Source organism: Papio anubis, chromosome X (genome assembly GCF_008728515.1).
Source record: "Papio anubis isolate 15944 chromosome X, Panubis1.0, whole genome shotgun sequence".
Classification (NCBI taxonomy): domain Eukaryota; kingdom Metazoa; phylum Chordata; class Mammalia; order Primates; family Cercopithecidae; genus Papio; species Papio anubis.
In genome coordinates this window covers 56,016,928-56,040,565 of record NC_044996.1, presented here as the reverse complement: position 1 = coordinate 56,040,565, position 23,638 = coordinate 56,016,928, and the positions used below count along the sequence as shown (strand labels likewise).

Genomic DNA, 23,638 nt, shown 5'->3' with positions numbered 1-23,638 from the left:
TAGCTCACTGCAGCCTCAATCTTCCGGGCTCAAGCCATCTTCCCACCTCAGCCTCCTGAGTAGCTGGGACTACAGGTGTGCACCACTAGGCCTGGCTAATTTTTAAATTTTTATTTTTAGTAGAGACGAGGTCTCACTATGTTGCCCAGGCTGGTTTCAAACCTGAGCTCAAGTGATCCTCCTCTCTTGGCTTCCCAAAGTGTTGGGATTACAGGCATGAGCCACTGTGCCGAGCCAGCACTTTGTTTTGAAGTGATCAGAAGCAAACTTCCTCACAAATAAGAAGTCTTAGCAATATATGAAGACTTTTATGAAAAAGTGAAGAATCCTGCACAAAGCTCTGCCTTCAGTATAAGTAGTGACTGGTTTAGTGTCTACAACCTCTAAGTTTTTAACAACATTAAAAACTATCTGGTGAAGCCGTGAGTCCCGTGCTAATGAAGCTGCGATGACCTTTCACCATGTGTTTTTAAAAAGCTGACTACTCCTCAATTAGATTTTTAATTCTGATGAAAATGGCATCTATTAAAAGTGAATGCCCTTGAGGATCCACAACAGGAAGGAGGAAGCATAAAAGCTACCAAGCATTGATGACTGTGATGCTGGGGCAAAGGCCAGTGGAGATTTATCTGTGTGTTTTTATTAGGATGGTTGTTTTCATTAGTGCTCTGACTATAAAGTTGCATTGGATTTAAGTGGTCTTCCCTAACCATATTTTCCCCGTAAGCCCTGCTATCTTAGGTGTGCAATTCTGCAAAACAGGAGATTCTTCGGTAAAGATAATATGACGTTATAGCAGAATGTCTGGCTTTTTTTTTTTTTTTTTTTAAATCTGCAGGACATCTAGTTTGGTGTTAACGAGGTAGTATATACTTGGTAAATGCCTGCTTATTTTTAGGAATACTTTAATGCATAAACATTTTGCTGCGACCTTGGAGGTGGTTCTTACTTTTTTCAAATCCACGTTTCATCTATGAACGATGCAGACTGTCTAGATGAGAACACACCGCAGAAGGGAGACATAGAAACTCAGAGGGGTACTATCAGGATGGTCAGAAATCCTCAGGGGTAATAGATGACTCTAAGGTCAGTTTGAAGACACAGCCCAGTAGCCTTTTGTTGGTCTCCCCCAGGGCTGGCTTTTAAATGCTGATTCGGTGCCACATTCATGAGAATCCAGAGGGAGAGACCACAAGGTCAGTGGTTCTAACATATATTTAATTTTTGATATCCCAATTGATGATGGTAGCCTCCTTCCTTCTTCAGCATCAGAGATGTTCCATCCACCAACCTATTTGTGTGACCCAGGACGGTAAAAATAAAGGATTATAGATGCAGAGAGATCAGCTGTAGGGCCACAATTGGTGAGGTGCTTGGTTCATAATCAGTGGACAAAGCATCCTTACTGAGAGCAGTGGCTCCTTTCCTGTGTCAGTTTCTGCCAGGCCAATGACCCTGAAGCCTGAAGGAAAGGTTTTTGCTTGTTTTAAACCACTGTTTGCATTAACTGGAGCAAATGCTGAAAAAAACATCAAGAATTAAAACGGGCCAAAATAACCACAAGAAAGTCAAATGTAAGCCATATCAGGGACAAACTTTTTCATTTTTTGCAGAAAAGATTATGGATCTTTTACATGTACTTCTAACTGGATATGAAATGTAGATTAACCTGGCCTGAGGATGATGAAACCCAACCTTACATTCAAAATAATATCAATACATTTTCAAGTCTATTTATACATTCTAAACAGAAGTAATTCATATTATAATGGCCTCCCTATTCTGCTCTTCCACTTTTTAGTTTTTATTTTTATGAAGACAGAATCTCGCTCTGTCACCCAGGCTGGAGTGCAGTGGCATGATCTTGGCTCACTGCAACCTCCGCCTCCCGGGTTCAAGCCATTCTCCTGCCTCAGCCTCCTGAGTAGGGGGGATTACAGGCACCTCCCACCATGCCCTGCTAATTTTTGTATTTTTAGTAGAGACTGGGTTTCTCCATGTTGGCCAGGCTGATCTCAAACTCCTGACCTCAGGTGATCCTCCCACCTCAGCTTCCCAAAGTGCTGGGATTACAGGCGTAAGCCGCCATGCCTGACCCCCTTCCACTTTTTCAACAACAGTAATGAAACTTATTAAGTAGAGGACTTCAATCTGGAAACTCCTCATCTGTTCTGCTTCTTCTCCTGCCAACAGTCTCCCCAGCTCCCCACCAATTTCTTAACCACAGGGCTTCTGCACATGCTATTGTCATTTCCTTTGCCTGAATGCCCTTCACTGTCCTTATTTGCCTTGTAATTGCTTAATACATTTTTAATATCTTTCCCAAGGCTGGGCGCAGTGGCTCATGCCTGTAATCCCAGCACTTTGGGAGGCCGAGGCGGGTGGATCACCTGAGGTCAGGAGTTCGAGACCAGCCTGACCAACATGGAGAAACCCAATCTCTACTAAAAATACAAAATTAGCCAGGAGTGGTGGCACATACCTGTAATCCCAGCTACTTGGGAGGCTGAGGCAGGAGAATTGCTTGAACCTGGGAGGCGGAGGTTGCTGTGAGCTGAGATCATGCCATTGCACTCTAGCCGGGGCAATAAGAGTGAAACTCCGTCATATATATTTATCTTTCCCAATAGCGTAAAAACTCCCTAAGAGCAAATCATGTCTGTCTTGTTCACCATTGTACTCATGATGCCTTGCACAGTACCTAACACTTAGTAGGCTGCCAACAAATGTTAACTTGAATCACACCCTTAAGACTCAGTTCAAACATCATCTTCTTTGGGAAGGTGTCCCTGAGCCTCTGACACTCCGATAGTTACCTCTTTCATGTGCTTCAAAGGCTTCCTGTTCACATCTGTTGTAATGCAGTGCAGTTCTTTAATGGTCTGTCTCTCCCAGTAGGCTCTGAAAGTTCTAAAAGGCAGAAACTGTGTCATCTTCATTCTTCTTACTCATGACACTCTGTATCTCCTAGTATACTCTAAGGAGTTGAAGAAATATCTACTGGGCAGATTACTGAACCCTGTTTGCGCTTGGAGGGCCCTCAGCTATGGACCACACCTATGCCTCAAACAGGAATTATATGCAAGCATTGGCTAAACAGGACACGTCTTTCTGAAGCATCCACTTTGACTCAATGTTTCAGGAGAAGAGACATTTATATAAATTGTGTTTGTGTGTGTGTGTATGTAGTGAGTTGAATTCAAAATATACACTAAATTTTAAGTAAAACGGAAACTTCAACAAAGCAAATTTACCATGTGGCTCCTTAACCACCCTGTTTGGGAGCATGTATTCCCTCTTCTCTGCTGTCCTTTGGTAGCTTGCCACCTTAGGAGTAGAGAAGTCACACCTCCATGGTTAAAAAGAAAGTCGGCCGGGCGAGGTTGCTCACATCTGTAATCCCAGCTCTTTGGGAGGCTGAGGCAGGCGGATCACCTGAGTTCAGGAGTTTGAGACCAGCCTGACCAACATGGAGAAACTCCGTCTCCACTAAAAATGCAGAATTAGCTGGGCATGGTGGTGGGTGCCTGTAATCCCAGCTACTTGGGAGGCTGAGGCAGGAGAATCGCTTGAAGCCGAGAGGCGGAGGTTGCGGTGAGCCAAGATTGCGCTGAGCCAAGATTGTGCCATTGCACTCAAGCCTGTGCAACAAGAGGGAAATTCTGTCTCAAAATTAAAAAAAAAAAAAAAAAAAAAAAGAAAGTCAATGACAATGACAAAGCTGGAATTAAAGCTGTTTTCAGATATCTGGTGTTCTTTTCATTCTACTACCCAAGTTAGCTGTCTCTTCGCACCTGTAGCATGGTCAAATGCATCCTAATGCACTCTCAATAAATATATTCAGATACAAATTCCATTCCGCATATTAAATTTAGGCTGAAGGGGAGAAGGTCAAAAGGAGTCATAGTCTGGAGATATCTTCAGTAATAGATGTATGGCATGTTTATAGATTTCATATTTAAATTTACTTTATAGGTTGCTTTCCTAGCATATGTGCTCCTATTCTATGATGGTGGTTAATTCAAATCTTACCCACCCCCTCTAATGCTCTCAGTGTGTACCTTTACTTTTAAAGGGTATCATTTAAAGACGATGGAAGAAATACAGTGTGGGTACTGTATTTTGTCCTGAGGACAAAATGCTAGGTATGACACAAGGACTTAAGACTATCGTCCCAATAGTGCCCTGCTGCTGCTGCTGCTGCACAAAAACACCTAGCATTTGTCTAGGGATTTTCATTTACAACCAAGCTTTGACACACATGATCTTATTCACTCCCCACAACAACTCTAAACTAGTTCAGGAAACTGAAAACAGCACTCAATTCAATTGCTAGCTGTATATAAGTGTTTTGGTTAAAGAGCCTAACAATCCCCTAGGGATTAAGTGGTGGGCGCCTGCTGCTTCAACAACCCTGCAGCATGGGAATAAAGGAACAACTGTATTTCTTCGGTCACAACGTAATCACGGCAACAGAAAGCACCCACTCTTCCCACTCTGACCCACACAGTCTGTCGAGGCAATTAATCAGCACTCCCGGTGGTTTTCCTATAGGATGCCAGTTCCCTTGCCAATCAAGTCTTTCCACAGAGTGTAGCAGGACCTCACCCCCGAGAGGCCTCAGGGAGGGAAGGTGCTCTGGCCCACAGAAGTGAAAGCTGATACTCTGGTTGACCCTCCAGTGAAACTTACAGGCGGATCCTCCCGGGCCTCAGTTTCCCCATCTCTAAAATGGGCTACCCTTCCTTTCTCTTGACTAGTTCCCTCCCTGTTCTCTCTGGGCCACTAGGAAGTGAAATCCGTGCCTAACCGCAGCTGAAAGTCCTCTGTTAGGCTCCAGTCGTCGCGCCGGGCATGCTCAGTAGCTGGGGCCGGCTCCGCTCCGGGAGTAGGAAGCAGCTTTGCGGGCCCGGGCGGCCGATGCGGGCACTTTGAAGAATCACGTGTGTTGAGGCCCTCTTAAAGAGATAGGCACCTACTTTTCCCTCCACCCTAAACACCGCCCTGAGGGCGGCGGCGACCGTGGTAATTGCAACTGCTCAGGGGCAGGGCTTGCCCCAGCGCCGAGTAGTGGCAACGGCGTGGTTGCGTCGGGGGTGCCTGGGAGCTTGGAGTCCCGGTGGCCTGAAATCGGCAGCTTCCCGGGCAGACACTCTCTCCCTCAGGAAGAGGTGCCGCCGAGTCAGCGCGGGGCAGTGTGAGCTCCCCGAGGTGCTTTCTCAGTTGAGGAGAGGTGGGGTTACAGGGCACAGGTGACAGGGCCGGAGAAAGATGGAGCAGCCCGGGGCGGCGGCGTCGGGAGCGGGAGGCGGCAGCGAGGAACCCGGTGGGGGCCGGAGCAACAAGCGGAGCGCGGGGAACCGGGCCGCCAATGAAGAGGAAACGAAAAACAAACCCAAATTGGTGAGTGCTCCCGCAGCCCCCGCCGGCCTTAGGGACAGGGAGAGCCCCGGGATCCTCCTGCCATTGAACACGGGGGCACCCGGGGCCCCCTCCCAAGGATGACCGCGATCTCGCTGTGCAACTCGGGGAGCCGCTAAAGGAGTGGCCACGCCGAGGCGCGGAGACGGCGTGGGGGCGGAAGAGCACCCCTTCTCTACTTAACCCCTTTCTCACTGTAGTCAGCCCGGGAGGCGGTGCGGGAAGGAGAAAGGCCCAGCCCCAACTTGGGGACACCCCGAGTACTGGGTAGGGCTGTTGTTTGTCTAACTTGTGGGCGCAAGCCTTTGCGCGATTCCATTCTCCTCCCACCTCTTGTCAGTTGCTGTTTTGCCTCCTAACGCGTAGGGTCTGGGGCAGGGGAACCTCCCTCCTTTTTATTCCAAGTCCTTGGGAGCCCACCTACAGCTATGCAAATCAAGAAGAGCACTATTTATGCTCCCAGTCTTTCTACTTTACCAGAAATCTCAGGAAGAGGCGCCTACGTGCCTTTTTCCTCCTCCTCGCCTCTCTCCATGTGCTCTCCCAAGAAACGTTTCTTTGGAAGGGTGGGGGCGCGTGGGAGTTGGAGGCTGAGTGAGGTACCACCAACTGTCGAGTGTGTGTAATAGGCATAGTCGTACAGTACTTCCACTTAGTTGATTAAGAACGCTCAAAAGCAGTAGGCACAAACTGTGCAAATCTCACTGTGCTGATAGTGTGAACCGGTGGTAGCAGTCCATTTCCTGCCACTGAATGTGCAGAGGAATGAAATCGATGAGGCCTGGTATTGCATTGGGAAATACTGGAGTTTCCTCAACTCCTCAGAAAGGTTCCGCTTTTTGTAAACTTTCTAATTTGGGTGGTGTGAGGGGAAAGGGTTTTCCTGTATAAATTCAGCAGATACTCCTTATAGCTGTATTCTTAGTCCACATCTGAAGCACAAGCCACATGTTGAATGTATAGATTTCAGCTTTAACTACCAACTTGATTGTAATAGACAAGGAGAGGGTGACATATAAATAAAGCCGTTTCTTGTGGCATCTGGCCATTTGGTTTGGATCCAGTACAAAACTGTGGCTTAATCAGTGATTAAAAATTTAAGTAAAAAGTTAACTGATACTTTCCACAAATGGTTTGGTACATCTAGCAAGAATCTGCACTTTTAAAACAAGTATGCTTTCGAGAAAAGAAAAAAAACAAAACAAAACACTTATCTCTGTTAGTAGTAACACCTTGATTATATTCTTCTCTTCCCTTTAGCCATTTGTCCTGTTTCATCTTTTATGTTTTACTTGCTTTGACAAGGTAACTAGATAGTTATGAGATTGTATCATTTTCAGTTCCTAGCTAACTTCACTGTTCCGTGTTGAACATAGCTTGATACGGTAGAACAAGTATTTGAATCCAAGAGTTTGTTAATATTGACACGAATTTTCTTTTTTTGCTCGAAGGTAACTTTTGAGCCTTATGTGATTTTACAAGCAGATGTGTCAGAGTTAACAACAAATTTAGGAAGACATTGTGGCACATTTTAAGGCAAGCAAGTTGACCAAACAGTAAGATTTAGTAAACTTTTCAGGAAAGAATTCATCTGGGACTCTTAGAAGTTTGCTAGTAAGATAAAACTTTACTTAGATGAAATTTTATTATTTTGAGTATTATGTTAATAATCTCTGAACTAGTCCTTAATTTGTGTGTGTATATGAGTGTAAAGGAGTTGTGGTGTGGGATTATAAAAGAGAGCCATATGGTGATAGAAATTATTTGTGTAGGTGATCTTGGGGGATAGAGGTTCTTAAACTCCTGAAATTGTATGAAAATATTTGAGTGTATATGGGTACATTTATTTTTCTGGGCCCCATAGCTTTCATCAGTTTTTCAAAGGTATCCATTACCTATGGAAGAGTAAGAACTATAGCATTACAAAAGATAGAAAGTAAAGGACAGTTGATTCCACTGTGTGGTCAAGGGAAATGGCATTGACCACATAGGTGACTGATATTGAAACAGATTCTTGTGATGGTAAAAAAGAAGTTAACTACTCAATGTCTACATAGCTTAGATTAAAATTTCCACTACAGAGGAAAATTAATTCAGTCGCTCTAGTATAATGGATTCCTAAGGTATAAGGCTTATGTAGTCTGGTTGTTTTCAGTTAGCTCCTCAGAAATCTGGAGAAACGGAAATGGAACGCATATTTTCTTTTCTTCTTCTTCTTCTTTTTTTTTTTTTTTTTGAGACGAAGTCTCGCTCTGTCGACATGGCTGGAGTCCAGTGGCGCGATCTTGGCTCACTGCAACTTCTGCCTCCCAGGTTGAAGCGATTCTCCTGCCTCAGCCTCCTAAGTAGCTGGGATTACAGGCACGTGCCACCCCACCCGGCTAATTTTTGTATTTTTAGTAGAGATGGGATTTCACCATGTTGGTCAGGCTGCAAAGCATATTTTCTATGGAGAGGAACTGCTTTCATTTATATCCTCAACTTTTTAATGAGTATTAGTGAGAACTTTTGCAGAGTGGCATTTCAACATTATAATGATTTCTATTTAAGATTACTTAAATAAAAATTTAATGAAATTCACTTCAGTTTTCTTCATATAAGCATCCTCATAATGACCCTTTCATTTTGATTCTTTTAAAATAAGGCGTTCCTGTCTTGGACTCATCACATTTTGAATAATGCATTAGTAGTAGAGTTTTGGATTTTATGTAACTATTTTGGTTAGGCCCAGATTGCAACATGTCATCAAACAGCATGAATCTTAGATTAATTTGTAATTTGATGTCAACCATGGAATGCATTTTGTTAAACTGAGTAGAAGAGAAAGCTCTGTAAGTGTTATGAAGGAACTACATCTTGAATCCCACTTATTTAAGGCAGTGACTTAACCATTAAGAGAGGCCAATATTGATGCATAACACTGCACCCCCCCATACCACACGGTAGCGTAGAGTGACCTAACAGTATTTGATGTTTTTGCATTTTTGACTTTGTATTTCTGCGTAACTTCTGAAGCCTTTGGTTCTTCAAACAGTAAAGTCAAATTTGTTAATTTTTCTGGTTATTATGTGACTTCCTGAGTATTTGGTTATTTGTTTACAACTGGATAAATTATGTTTTTATTTATTTATTTATTTATTTTGAGATGGAGTCTCGCTCTGTTGCCCAGGCTGGAGTGTGGTGGTGTGATCTCAGCTCACTGCTGCCTCTGCCTCCTGGGTGCAAGCGATTCTCCTGCCTCAGCCTCCCGAGCAGCTGGGATTACAGGTGTGCGCCACCACACCCAGCTAATCTTTTTTGTATTTTTGTAGAGATGGGGTTTCACCATATTTCCCAGGCTGGTCTCGAATTCCTGACCTCAAGTGATCCGCCCACCTCCACATCCCAAAGTGCTAGGATTACAGGCGTGAGCCACTGCACCCAGTCTTGATTTTTAATGATAAGGGAGGAGCAACAATGATTTCATTTATGGAATACAGGTTTACTGAGTACCTACTGTGTGCTAGGCATAATTCTAAGGGTTGGTGATACAAAGATACTTGTAGTCTACTGAGATAGACAGGGAAGTTAATTAATGCTTAAAATGCGATGTGAGCCAGACGTGGTAGTTTGTGCCTATAATCCCAGCTACACAGGCTGCTAAGGCAAGAGGATTGCTTGAGCTCAGGAGTTTGAAGCTGCAATGAGCTCTGACTATACCACTGTATTACAGCCTTGGTGACAGAGAACCCATCTCTTTAAAGAAAAAAAAAAAAACAGTGTGATAAGTTGCTATAGGAATATGCATGGTGGGGTGTGGTCATGGAGAGGCATCTACGTAGAATTGCATGCTTGAGTAAGAAAAGGCTTATCGTAGTAGGTGACATTTGCAGCAAGGCTGAAGAAAATAGGTGAGGTGAAGGCATTCTAGGTTGAAAAAATGACATTATACAAAGGTAAACAGATAAGGGTGCATATCCAATGAAGTTCATTTAGATGAATGTGACTGAAACAAAGGGTACACATGGTGGACTTGCTAGAAAAGAGACGGGGTCTGGATCATGATGGATCTTGTATGCCATGTTAGAGTTTCAACTTCTTTCTGAAAGTAGGGGTAGCTCATTGAAGAGATTAAGGTGGAGAATGACCTGATCAGATTTGCGTTTCGGGAAAAAAATGTAGTACTTTGGAGAATTTCTCGGAAAGGCATGCTAGAATGGAGGCAGTAATACCATTTAGAAGGAGCAGAGTGGCATAAAAGAGTGTTTGATGTGTAGAGACCTGGATTCCAGTTGCAGCTCATCCATTCATCCATTTACCAGCTCATCCATTTACTAGGCGTTTTTTTTCTGCACCTCAGTTTCCTTCTGCCACCTCCATTGCCTCTCCTTAGTACCACCCACCCTGAGCATCCCCACCAAATCTGAAATGTCCACCCCTTTCTCTTTTATAACTTTTACCCCCTTTCACAGCCCAGCTCAAGTCTCAATATTCTCTCACTCTTCCATTAAACCTTCACCGATTACTTCAGTTTAGTGAGGGCTTTCCTTCTTGTGGACTCATAACTGTCATGAGTCTGAATGTTACATGCCGATCTTGTCTCTGCAAAGATTTTAAACTGCCTCTGGGAATGGGTCCCATTTTATGTCTATTCTTGAAAGCCTGGCAGGCCGGTGCTTGGGTGCAAAACTACTCAGTAAATAATTATTAGCTGGGGATTTTTTTCCCTATGTATCAGATGTTTTGAGAGTGCAAACTGGTGAAAAGAGGCTTTTTAAAAAAATTTTATTTGTATGTGCTTTTTTTTTTTTTTTTTTTTAGTATATGTACTTCTTCAAATGAACCTATGAACCTATCAATACATTCCTCTTTGTCTTTTCTCCAATTTTGAAACTCAGTAAACTTCTTCAGGGCTGTGAGAACTCTTCTACCTTCCCGCTTGTTTGAATTCTTGTGATGTCAGAGCCTAAACTTCCAAGCACAGAAACAGTACCAACAATGATGAGCCAAGTAACATTTTACTGTTATTAGCAGGAGACTTCAGATTATTGGCAAAAGAATATGGAACGGAGAACCAAAAGACCTGGGTTCCAGTGTCCCATCTATCTTTTATTTGCCTGTGATTTGTGATGAGCCATTTAGCACCAGAAGTTTGAGCTCTTTGATTAATGTCTGCCAGTTGGAGATAATGCTGCCTACCTGATTTTCTTCACAAGGTGTTTTAGATAAAATACAGTAATGAATGAGAAAGCATTAGGAAATTCTATGTTGTTATACAAATATAGAGCATTTTTATTAACCCCTTATATTACTTGAATCAAATATGATTATGGTTGGATGGTTTAATGTCTTTCTTGCATTTTGACAGTGCTAACGTTATGATTGTATAAAGTACCATGATATGGTTATATGTTGAAAGATTCCTTATTCTCTCCCCAATACCATTTGTCCCTTTGGAGGAATATACATTCTGTCCTTTTACTAAGATTTCATTCTGTTGAACGAATATAAGATGTGAGTCTAATTTTTTTCCATGATAGTTTTTTGAAGAACCAGTCTACCCTTTTCTTTCATTGTGTCACTTTGAGGCTTTAAAATTTTTTAAATCAAAACTTCCATTTGATATCTGTGACATTATGCCTTGTCAGGCAGCTTACTGCCTTTGTACAAATAAGGAAACTGAGTCACTGAAGTGTTAAGGGGACTGATTTAGAGATAAGTTTAAAAGCTACCTCCATTGTTGAAATTATCCATAGCACTGAGTCATTGTACTTCAGGGACTCTGAAGGTGAAAAAGTTATTCAATTTTTCTTCTTTTGTTCCTTTTTGTAACAATTATAATTGTAATCCACCTAGATATTATTAAGCTCTGGCAGTAGCAACATGTTACTGAAGTGAAATCATATTCTTTTCCAACCTGCTCTCAAAGAACACTGTAAATAACAGCATACGTAATATAGGCTAATTTATATAAATCAGCACATCTGGTTAAATGTTACCAGGTACCACTAGCACCACAGGGGTTATTATTGAAGACCCAACTCCAGTCTACCATGCAGAAGAGACCAGTTCCTTTTCCTGGATTTGGGGTGTTTGATACATTTTTTTCCCCTCAAGACAGGAAAAACTATGATGTCCAGGTGACTTAAAATATAGTTATAAACTTGATATCCAAGTGGGCATGTTGTGAAGATACCCATTGTGGGATACAGCTCAAAACTGATGCATTTAAAGAAAGATTAAGATATATTTTCACATAGCTATTTATTGTGAATGTCAGTAATGGAAAGAAATGAACTCATACTGATTTAAAACTTATTTTCCTGATCAGGCTGAATCTGTTTCCAAATAATATACTCTGGCTGTAGCTTACACAAACAACTGAATTCTGTTATTTAACTGGCTTTGTGTGAGGTTACCTGGCAGGGAAAGGTATTGGTCCCTTTCTCGTGAAAGAATGTAGAAAACAAAATTCTTACTTATCACCATTTACACAGGCTTTGGTTTACTGAAGATTTTACTGTATTGCTTTAAGGAGAGTAAGCTACCTTGCTACAAATACATACCAGCATATTGGCCACCAGCTGTATACAGTGTGGCCTATGAATGAGTGAGAAGCTTCTAGGTGACTATTAAGGCAGGCTTGGTAGGAATGCAACACTTCATTAGGAAGGAATTATTCCAAAATGGCTGTTGACTCAATCACCTGGCAGTTCTGGCACTCACCCAAGGGAGAAGAGATTTTGGGTACAATCCTTTTTTAAAAATCTATTTAACAACAAATAATCTATTTGTTGTTCTGTGATATCATAGACATCCAGGCTTTAAAAAGAAAGATCTGCTCAAAATTAAGAGGAATTTTAACCAACCCTTAATTTGTTGGTGTGTTATTAAGCTAAAAGTAAAAGAGATAAACGTTTAAACTTCATAATATAAGCTAGTTAATAAGACTTTTTTTTACAAAAACTTAAACAAATTTTCAAACGTGCTAAAAAGTAGAATAGTACAATGAACCACCACCATCTATCCATTGCCCAGATATAAGTTATCTACATTTTGCAACATTTGCTTGATCCATCCTTTGTTTTCCCTTGCTAAAGTATTTTAGTGCAAATCTCTTGTCATTTTACTCCTACATACTGTCACATCTTTAAAAATTGAAATTAACATATTCCTTGGTATCATCTAGCATTCATTCCATAATCAAATATTAATGATTGCCTAAAAAGATTAGATTTCTGATCAGATGTGTACCTAATTAATGTACATGTCACTGAACTCCTTAAACAAATACAGCTTTAAATTACTGGTAAAATGTTATTCAGATTTACTCCACATAAAGTGCTATCATAAAGCATCAGCCCAAATTAAGTTCACTTCTGTCTTTAATTCTGTAGAAGTATCTGGAAAGGTTGACTATACGAGGGTGGGTAGACTCCTTGGAACAGCTATTATGTACCATCAAAAATAGAACAAATTAGTTTTGGCTTTACTCGCTGGTTGGGCAATCACTAATTCTTCATTTTGCAATTTGTGAAGTGGGGTGGGGCTTATGTGTAAGAATTTTCCTTTCAGGGAAATGCTGTAGATAGTTAGGCAAAGGAAAATTATTCTTCATTTCTCTAGATAAAGGGTTCATATGACTCTTTGACACACACACCCCACCACAACAACTAAGTTTATGTTACTGGCTCTAGTTTTATTTCAGAACAAATGCCAGTTTGGTCTATCTTTGTTTTCAGCCCCTTTGATATAGTCTAGGTTGCTAAATTTGGATAATTGGGTGAGTAAACCTTTACAAAGAAGTTATCCTTATTGAGATGTTTGTGGGCTTACAGAAAACCAGACTACACTAATGAGGTGATGGAGCTGGGGATGGGTGGAGTGGGTAAATATGAGAAATCAACTTGGGCAAATGTCCTAGACTCCACACAGATTTACTAAAGAAATTGTGTAACTACTACTTTCCAGACAGCAGTTTAGTGCTGTTATTGTGCTGAGAGGCAATAGGCAAATAATTTCACTAACTATAGACTCAAGTAGATTTAGGCTAGTAATCCTAGCCTGCAACTTCTAGACTGACCGTTTACCAACCCAGTCAGTTGGGAAGTTTTCCTCAAAACAGACAGATGAGTGATAATTGTTAGAGCCAGACAACTGGCAATTTCTTCTTTTGTTTGGCCCAGGGGAGGGAGGAAAACTATGGAGGTGGTGTTTTTTGCGCTCTGAAAAGCCATCACTGATAAAGTCTTAAATGCTTAGTAGTCTATTGTGCTGGCTGAAACTGTTTACAAAGATTCTATATGTAGATAGTAAGACCTTGTATAGGCTGTACACTTGCATTGTGAGCTTTAATAATGTATACATATAACAGAGACCAGGTCAGTACATATGGGTGGGCCCTGATCAAGGGTGTGAGACCACAGAGGCCACACCACTTACCAAATCATGTGCCAGTTCCAAGACTATGTCTTCCTGGGGCCACATTTTCTGATTCACACAGAGGCGCCATATGGGCTAGCTACTACATTTAAAACCAGATGGATTTTAGTCTCATATCTGATAAGAAATTCAGCAAGGAGCCCGGGCATGGTGGCTCACACCTGTAGTCCCAGGACTTTGGTAGGCTGAGGCGGGTGGATCACCTGAGGTCAGAAGTTTGAGACCAGCCGGGCCAACATGGTGAAACACCATCTCTACTAAAAATACAAAACTTAGCCATGCATGGTGGGAGGCGCCTGTAATCCCAGCTACTTGGGAGGCTGAGGCAGAAGAATCGCTTGAACCCAGAAGGCAGAGGTTGCAGTGAGCCAAGATTGCACCATTGCACTCTAGCATGAGCAACAAGAGCGAAACTTCATTTTGAGTAGGGATTTCTTATTTGTCATTGGTTCTGAGAAAAGAATGTAAGATGTATATCTATGTAATATCCTATACCTGATTACTTTTGCTTTTGAATTATTGAAATCTTCAAATGTAGATGGCTGTGCCCCTGAGGGCCTAGGTTGTAGTTCAATATGTTCATTATCTTCCCCGACTTAAGGCTCCTCCCTTTCTGCACTCCTTTTAGCAATTTTCTTGACATAATTGTTTCACAGAGTTTCATATGGTTACACGTTATCTAGGCTGCATTTTTTCTTTTTTTTCCTTTTTTTTTTTTTTTCCTTTTTTTTTTTTTTAGATGGAGTCTCACTCTGTCACCCATACTGGAGTGCAGTGGCCCGATCTCTGCTCACTGCAACCTCCGCCTCCCGGGTTCAAGCGATTCTCCTGCCTCAGCCTCCCAAGTACCTGGGATTACAGGCATGCACCACCACGCCCAGCTAATTTTTGTATTTTTAGTAGAGATGGGATTTCACAGTGTTTCCCAGGCTAGTCTCAAACTCCTGACCTCAAGTGATCCGCCCTCCTGGGCCTCCCAAAGTGCTGGGATTACAGGCATGAGCTAGCGTGCCCAGCTGCATTGTTTTCTGAAGTTTGTACCATACTTATTTCCACTTTCATTGCTCATGATACAGGGCAAGAACATATAGGAAGTTAAGATGGGTTAAAACAATTTTGGCAGAGGCATTTCCTCTAATAATATGCTCTGCAGTCTAGTACCTCACATTACAAAATCAACGTTTTTCAGAAGAATCAATGTGTACATAAAATATTTGTGAGTGAAAATAAATTTCTTAGGGTGCCCTCAGCTTGTTTTTCATTGACATTGCATTAATTTACATTCTCCACCTCCCCACCCCCACTTTGGTTGACTAGCTAATGGTCTTTTTTTTGTTTTTTTTTTTGTTTTTTTTTTGAGACAGAGTCTTGCTCTGTTGCCCAGGCTGAAGCGCAGTGGCGTGATCTCGGCTCACTGTGACCTCCGCTTCTTGGGTTCAAAAGAGTCTCCTGCCTCAGCCTCCTGTGTAGCTGGGATCACAGGTGTGCGTCATCCCACCTGGCTAATTGTTTTTGTATTTTTAGTAGAGATGGGGTTTTGCCATTTTGGCCAGGCTGGTCCTGAACTCCTGGCCTCAAGTGATATGCCTGCCTCGGCCTCCCAAAGTGCTGGAGTTACAGGTATGAGCCACAACGCCTGGCGCTAATGGTCTTTAAACAAGCTATTACAGGGAAGAATAAGTTTATGATTCAAAAATGGCCTGGATTTTATCCATGCTGGCAGTTCAGATTTTCACGTGTTTGTTTTACGAAAGTAGGGCTTCCCTGTATTCTCTTATCTCAAATTCTTAGGCTTCTTCATTATAACCTATACTTGCTTCATCAAACTGCATTCAGATGGTCTTGTAAGTTCCCATGAGAGCCAAATCCTACATTTTTAAATAAGCTGAGTTGGTCTGGGACAAAATACTAGATTTTAAATGGCCATTATCTCTGTGTAAAATGGAACTGGGGTATTAGTTACGCTTTACAGTAGGAACTGTGTAGGGCTCTGGGCCCAATTTTTCACATTCTTCCTATGGGTTCTGTTATAGCTAATTGTAGATCAAGGTATGTTACAAGTCCCTACTTTCAACCTCCTCTCTCCTCCTTAAATAATGTTACTACTTGCATGTTTATAACTCTGAAGGACATCTTATTTCTTGTTGTTTTTACTGATTTCTGTGACTGTTATCAGTGGTGTATCCTATTGTCTGACCACGGAGATAACAGGCAGAAGGATGGCCGTTGGATGTTAAATCAATTACTGAATGCGACAGAGATTTATTTTAAAGCATTTCCTATCCTCACTCATCACCATGTAGTTATGAACTAGTCGAAACTTCATTTTGATCTTAGTATCACCACTTCATGTTTTTCAAGATGCCTACATTGTATTTTATGGAATCTAAAAGTTTTTAATATGCTATATAGAGTTGAAATAAGCTAAATAGGATATTTAACTGATCTTGGTAAGTGTTTTTTAGGAGTTTGTTTCTGGTTATTTAAAAAGGTTGGGCTGGGTGCAGTGGCTGATGCCTGTAATCCTAGCACTTTGGGAAAGGCAGGAGGATTGCTTGAGCCCAGGAGGTTGAGGCTGCAGTGAGTTGTGATCATACCACTGCATTCCAGCCTGGGTGACAGTGAGACCCTGACTCTAAAAGAAAATAAAAATTTTTAAAAAAGGTCATATGGAGATAAACCGACTACTTTTTAAAAATGTGACTCTGGACAAGTCATTTATTTTTCTTCTGTCTGGGTGTCAGTTTATTCTGTACAATAAGGGAATCGAAATAGATGATCTACAAAGTTCCATTTAGCTCTGGCATACTGGGAGTCAAAGTTTATTGAAAGCTGTAATACATCTACCCTAACATAAATACAAGACCTCTGGATTCCAGTTAGACAAAAAGTTGGAATTATGAAAGATGATTGTTTAAGGCTGAATGCTAAAGAGTGAATATCCCAGTTAACTTTATTGTCCTGTTTCTGGAGTCTGGGTTAGCCTACTCTAGTGAAGGCCATGCCAACATTCTTTTATGAATTGTACGGAAGGTAATGGTCTGAGCCCTAGGGAGTGCTGGCTTCCTCTGTGTCATCCTGATTCTTGGGTGGTTGCTTTGGTTCAGTGACCAAGTACAGTATGCAAGCCTTCCCAGAGGTGATTCTCAGTAGTACACAATAGCATAGGTACCAGTTTTTGTTCAAAGTGCTTTGCATGTATTTGTTAAGAACTGTGCAAGGTCTGGGATTTTCCCGTACTTACCTACCTGTTACTGTTTCATGGATGATTGCAGAAGACCCGACGGACAAAAGACAGTTTATTATTCATTGCAAAGGCAGTAGCCAGAATGTCAGCATGACATGCTGGTTCACTATGACCATAAGGCCCCTCATAGGTAGACCAGCATGATGGCCACAAATGGAGTCAGTCGCATTGCAGGAGAGGAACAATGAGCTTGGGGGTTTGCCAATTTTGTAGCATTAAGAAGTCAGCTTGGTCATTGGGGTGGGGAGATACCACCTCGTCCTCAAGGTTGTTTGCTGCAAACACAGCCATGGGAAATGGCCACAGTGAAATACTGTCAGTGCCTTTTAGTCTTGCCATAGCCAGCAAGAATGAGCAGGGGATGCTCAGGGATTGATGGCAGATTGTCTCCTTGATCAGTTTGAACTCACTTCATCCTCACAGCAATCATTTTATAGGTGAAGAAAACAACTCTGAGCAGACGAGTAACTGGCCCGAGAATATGCAAAGGTGAATTTAGAATTGAAGATCAATGTGGGGCTGGGTGTAGTGGCTCACACCTGTAATCCCAGCACTTTGGTAGGCCGAGGCGGGTGGATCACCAGAGGTCAGGAGTTCAAGACCAGCCTGGCCAACATGGTGGAACCCTGTCTCTACCGAAAATACAAAAATTAGCCAGGCATGGTGGTGGGCACCTGTAATCCCAGCTACTCAGGAGACTAAGGCAGGAGAATTGCTTGATCCTGGGAGGCAGAGGTTGCAGTGAGCTGAGATCCGCTGCTGCACTTCAGCCTGGGCAACAGAGTAAGACTCTGTCTCAAAAAAATAAAATAAAATAAAATAACATAAAATATTTAAAAAAAATCGAATTCAAGACCAATATGACTATAAAATGTATGTTTTACACCACAATTTTCTATACTGCCTGAGAACGTCAAGGTAGCTGTAAATTGAACTGAAGACCTAGTGGTTCTCTAGACTGGTGATGGTGGGACCTAGCCCAGATTTGCACTCTGCTTATGTGTAATTTAGAAGACAGAGTTCAGGAGCCATTCATTTTAGTGCCATTGTAAAAAAAAAAAAAAAATTCTTTGAATCACTGCCATGAAGTAATGGGTCAGAAATGTGACCACTAAGAAAAAGCCACCAGGACAAAAGTGATATGGCTGTGGATTTTAAGGCTACTTGAACACAGTTCTTAAAAATACCAGCCTGTGATAGCCCACCACTGGGGAAAAAAAAAAAAAAACCTGTCTGACAGTCTGGCCTTTATTAACTAATTGCATGGCCAGCAAAAGGCCTGTGTACTTTACTACTATTGCACATTGCATATGATTTTCTTGTTGTTTGTATGTCAGCCTTGCAGAGACTAGCTTCTGAAGAGGTTACATTGCAGGTCATAATGCCGAGTTCATCTTTTAGTTTCTCTCTCTCCTTTATTGCCCACTTCCTTTCTGTTTGTGATCTTTCGCATGAAGTGAAGTGCTTTGGAAAAATTAATGCCATCTCCTGTTACACAAGTACGCGATATGCATTGTTTCTTGTTTAGGGGAGTGCCAAGAACCACCTACCCTCTCCTGCTGCTTCCTGCGTGTGCTTCGCCTAAAGATTGGCTGCTATAAAAGTGTGGTATATTCAGCCAAGTGCTATCTTTTTAATTAGTTTGCAGAAAGTGTTGTGACAAACTATTTTTGTGTTGACGTGTGACGAGTAATAGAGCCCTAAACTACGGGCGTTAAGTGCCAAACAATATGGAAGTGTATAATGTAGTTTGAGTTCTAGTCCCCTTAGTTTGATCCATCGTTGTTCCCCAAAGAAAAAGCCCTTAATTTTTAAAAATGTGACAGGTAAACTAGATTATGAATATACCAGTATGTGTCTGGAGCCTAAAATTCTGGCCTGTTTCTTATAATTACTAATCTTAAACTCTTTTTTTTTTTTTTTTTTTTTTTAAAGAGATGAGGTCTTGCTCTGTTGCCCAGACTGGAATGCAGTGGCATGAGCTTAGCTCACTGCAAACTCAAACTCCTGGGTTCAGGTGATCATCCTCCCTTAGTATCCCAAGTAGCTGGTACTACAGGCATTTGCCACCATGCCCCACTAATTTTTTTTTTTTTTTGGTAGAGACAGCATTTTGCTATGTTGCCCAGGCTGGTCTGGAACGCCTAGCCTCAAGTGATCCCCCTGTCTCAACTCAGCCTCTCACTTGGATTATAGGAATGAGCCACTGTACCTGGCTTGATTACCAATGTTAATGAGCTAATATTTCTACATTGGTTCTGTTCATACAACTGTGTACAATACAGCATGAAACTAGAAAGTGAAGGATATCTTAAGCTCTCACAATGATAGAGACATAACTGGGAAAGCTGATAATTAAGCAGACTAAGAATCTTAGTAAATTTCTGTCTTTCAAATACCTCTTACCAATTTTTACAAATTCATATTTTCTCTAAATATAGTCCTGGTTGTTGATGTTCTTTTGTTTTTCACTCCATCTGACCCAAAGGGCTTTGTGTTATGGATAAATATGTAAGGATATAGCATTCCCGTGTCCCAAAAAGCATGTTGTTCTTTTTCTTTAGACTGGTGATTTTCAGTGGGGGCTAATTTTACCTCCCAGGGAACGTTTCGTAATGTCTGGAGACATTTTTGGTTCTCACAACTAGGGGAGGGTGCTACACTGGCATCTAGTGAATAGAGGCCCGGGTTGCTGTTCTCTATCCTACAATCATAGGACATTCTCTCCAGCACAAAGAATTATTCAGTGTAAAATGTCAAGGTTAAGAGACTCTGCTTTAGACCCTATAACACTTTGTATATTTAGTGTGAAAAACTTTTTGTATATTTAGTGTGAAAAATGTTTGTGCCTCCTCAGCCGTTCTTTACTTTCCATTCTCTCCTTTCCTCTCTATTCAGACAGAGTCAGCTAATTCCTGTCTTCACGGAAGCATGGTTTGTTTCATTGACTCCCGCCAATTTTATTTGCATTTTCTTCTTTTCTACTACCGGAAATCTGGTGGATGGCACTGTTGTCAACTTTTTAGTTGTCAACTATACCTTTTATCACTTACTTCATTTGTGACATCTAAGGAAAATGTGAGTTTAAAAGGCTATTTTTCCATCTGTGGATTCTTTGATACTTCAACAACTTTTGAGGCTGGTGACTTTTAACTCATCATCTATATAACTTTTATTTATTTATATATTATTTTGAGACAAGGTCTCCCTCTGTTACCCAGGCTAGAGTGCAGTGGCACAATCACGGCTCACTGCAGCCTCGACCTCCCAGGCTTAAGCGATCCTCCCACCTCAGCCTCCTGAGTAGCTGGGACTACAGGGGCATGCCATCATGCTCAGCTAATTTTTGTATTTTTCGTGGAGATGGAGTTTCGCCATGTTACCCAGGCTGCTCTCGAACCCCTGGGTTCAAGCGATCCGCCCGTCTCAGCCTCCCAAAGTGATTACAAGCCTGAGCCATGCACCTGGCCTGGATTTCAGATTCTATGGTACAGTCTTCTCTGACAGCTTCTGCCTCTTGATTTGCTGACTGCTAAAGTGCCAGCTTTCTTTGCCTTCCATCTCAAAACTTCTCACTGTTATCTGTTCTTCTCCACATACAATTGCAGGCAATCATATGCCTCTTCAAATACCACCTGGATGGAAATGCAGATGCAGATGATGCCAAACTTTTCTATCTACTCTGACATCTAAGTTTGATACTTTGTCATCGGTTGCTGAGAGGCATCTCCTGACTGTGTTGCAGTTCTACTAAAAACTGCATAACACCTGAAATACTTTATGGTGGTGTTTTTTTTTTTTTTTTTTTTTTGAGGCGGAGTCTCTCTCTGTCACCCAGGCTGAAGTGCAGTGGCCAGATCTCGGCTCACTGCAAGCTCCGCCTCCCGGGTTCACGCCATTCTCCTGCCTCAGCCTCCCGAGTAGCTGGGACTACAGGCGCCCGCCACCTCACCCGGCTAGTTTTTTGTAATTTTTAGTAGAGACGGGGTTTCACCGTGTTAGCCAGGATGGTCTCGATCTCCTGACTTCGTGATCCGCCCGTCTCGGCCTCCCAAAGTGCTGGGATTACAGGCTTGAGCCACCGCGCCCGGCTATGGTGGTGTTTTTAATATTTTTCCTCTTTACAGGAAAAATAAAAATTAACTTGACGCTCTCAAAACACATACAAACACGTACACAGGCACACATGGACACACACACACTCTTTATCAGGTTTACCTTTTCAAGCTAAGGTTTACTTGCTTCACTTATCACCAGACTGTATTACTCTATTGTCACTGACTGACCTTTATGATTTCTGGTCCAGTTGAATGAAGGTTAACTTCCCTATTTGACCAGTGAAAGTCAGTGACTACTTCTCATTCAACTCATCAGGTCCCACTGTATTTTTATTTTTAGGGCTACTATTAAGTGCCAAATTGTATCTTCTTCCTTTTTTAATTTGCCCCCCTTTTAAAAGTTGAAACTGTTAGGTGTATTGTCTCATATGCCTGAAATAACCTCCTCTTTTTTCTGTTCTCAGTGAATCCTAAGTACTTTCTTTCTAGTTCTTTATATAACTCTTAAACCCTTTATTGCCTGCTTGAAGGTGACATGATCATTTCATTCCCCTTCAGTTTCCCATAGAGAGCCAGTTCATTCTGCTGCATGCATGGCCATATTAACAGTTGTCCTTATTGTAAATGTATGTTATAGTGTGCCTTCCAGACACATCAAATCCTTGTTATGCATGGGGCATCATGCTGAGGGTATAAACATAACTATATGCAGGTCTTACTCTTGAGGAGCTCATGGCCTAATGAGAAAATGACAGATATGTATAAAGTAGTAAATTCTATAATAAATAGGCATGAGGAGAACGCTCTTGGGAATGCTGCATACTGTGCGTGGTAGGGAGAAGAAAGACTTCACAGAGGTAACATTTGATTTGGGTCTTAGGAATGAAGAATAGCTTTGTAAGATTAGCAGGCAATTTTTTTTTTTTTTTTTTTTTTTTAAGACTAGTCAAGTGCAGTAGTGAGAAGAGGGGAAAGAATAGAACAAGGAGTTGGATCTGTAACTGACTGTGAACAATCATTTGAGATAACTCACTACCTTCAGACCAGCCAAGGCAAGCCATTCTTAATAGTGGGATTATCATGTATGCAAGTTTAGAGTTATGTAAAGGCACATATTTGTTTTAAGTGTCATTGATTTTAAAATATTAAGATCTTAGAAGGTTGTGACTGAACTTGTTTTATGACTGAATGTAGGTGATCATAGGAAATATTTTTCACCAACTCGGAAGTGGGATAGAGAGGGAACTAACGTTTAGTGAGCACCTACAGTATTTCAGGTGTTGTTCTAGGAGCTTTACATCACCATGTTAATTTTTTATTATAAACATGTATGGTAGGTGTAGTTGTTTCTCACATTTAACAAATATGGAAAATGAGTCTCAGAGAGGTTAACTGATTCTGATTCCAAAATACATGGTATTTTATGGTAGCATTCTGTCTTCTTCTTAGAAGTAACAGGCTATATTTAAAATCTAGAAATGTGCTATAATTTTCTATTTTTTACATAAATATGTTTTACTTTTCTCCTATCACAGATTCTATTAGGAGTCTAATAAATGCCTCTTAACACATTTCCTTTTTGTTGGATTACATTAGTTGAGAAATAATAGAGCTTGAGAAATTGGCTGGGAATTGTCCACAAACATCTAATTTGTAGCTATATATGGTTTTATTACTGATGATTTGAGCAAGCTACTCAGTTGGTAATATTCTAGCTCTGAAATTCTTCATGTTCAATACTTAATCCAATTTAATAAGTGTTTTGGAGAAGCTCACCTCAGTGCTGTGCTAAGCATTATCAGGGTTAAAATAAAGAACTCCTACCCACTAGAAACATAGAGTTGGAGAATCTGATATATACAAACCTGTGGTGCTGGGTGAAATGTGATAAGTGCTACTGTAGAAGGAAAAGGTGCTATGGGAGCACAAATGGTGTTAATTCCAAATGAAGTATTAGGGATGACTTCATGGAAAGATAGGCAGTAGAAGAGAGTCTTAAAGTGCAGGGATTTTTTTTAAAACAGTTATTGTGATAGCATAGAGAAAGGGCATTCTCTGTAGTGAGACAAATATGGGTATCTCAGTCAGCACAGGCTACTATAGCAAAGTCCCATAGACTAGGTGGCATATGAACGACAGAAATTTATTACACACAGTTGTGGAGACTGGAAGTCCAAGATTAGGGTACCAGCTTGATGGAGTTCTGGTAAGGGCCCTCTTCCGGGTTGCAAACTGCTGACTTCTTATGGTATCCTCACATGGTGGAGAATGGAGAGTGAAAGCAAGCTCTCTTGTGACTTTTACAGTCTCTAATCACATTCATGAAGGCTCTACCTTCATGACCTCATCTAATCCTTATTACCTCCCAGAGACCCCACGTCCTACTACCATTACATGGGGTGGGGGTAGAGTTTCAAGGTATACATTTTAGGGGTACACAGACATTCAGTCCATAACAATGCATAACTGCAAGGGGGCTAGGAAGTTAGGG

At 41.4% G+C, this 23,638-nt stretch overlaps 1 protein-coding gene and 1 long non-coding RNA gene across 9 annotated transcripts in view; one reads left to right on the top strand and one right to left on the bottom strand.

Moving 5' to 3' along the window:
* Window positions 1-809: 809 nt before the first annotated feature.
* Window positions 810-3,465, bottom strand: LOC108583670. Its single transcript, XR_002519639.2, has 2 exons — window positions 2,817-3,465; window positions 810-1,519 (listed from the first exon to the last, which is right to left on the bottom strand). It is a non-coding gene; the product is annotated as an uncharacterized LOC108583670 (long non-coding RNA).
* A 1,401-nt stretch (window positions 3,466-4,866) lies between these two features.
* DIAPH2 (diaphanous related formin 2) overlaps window positions 4,867-23,638 on the top strand; it is a 914,469-nt gene continuing 895,697 nt past the window's right edge. For 7 of the 8 annotated variants that reach the window (XM_021932747.2, XM_021932745.2, XM_021932750.2 and 4 more), the window contains exon 1: window positions 4,868-5,403. In XM_021932747.2, the coding sequence (XP_021788439.1) occupies window positions 5,272-5,403 (132 nt within the window). In that variant the 5' untranslated portion in view covers window positions 4,868-5,271. Of the gene's footprint in view, window positions 5,404-23,638 lie in introns of all 8 variants that reach the window. The other variant, XM_031660965.1, reaches the window with a different exon arrangement.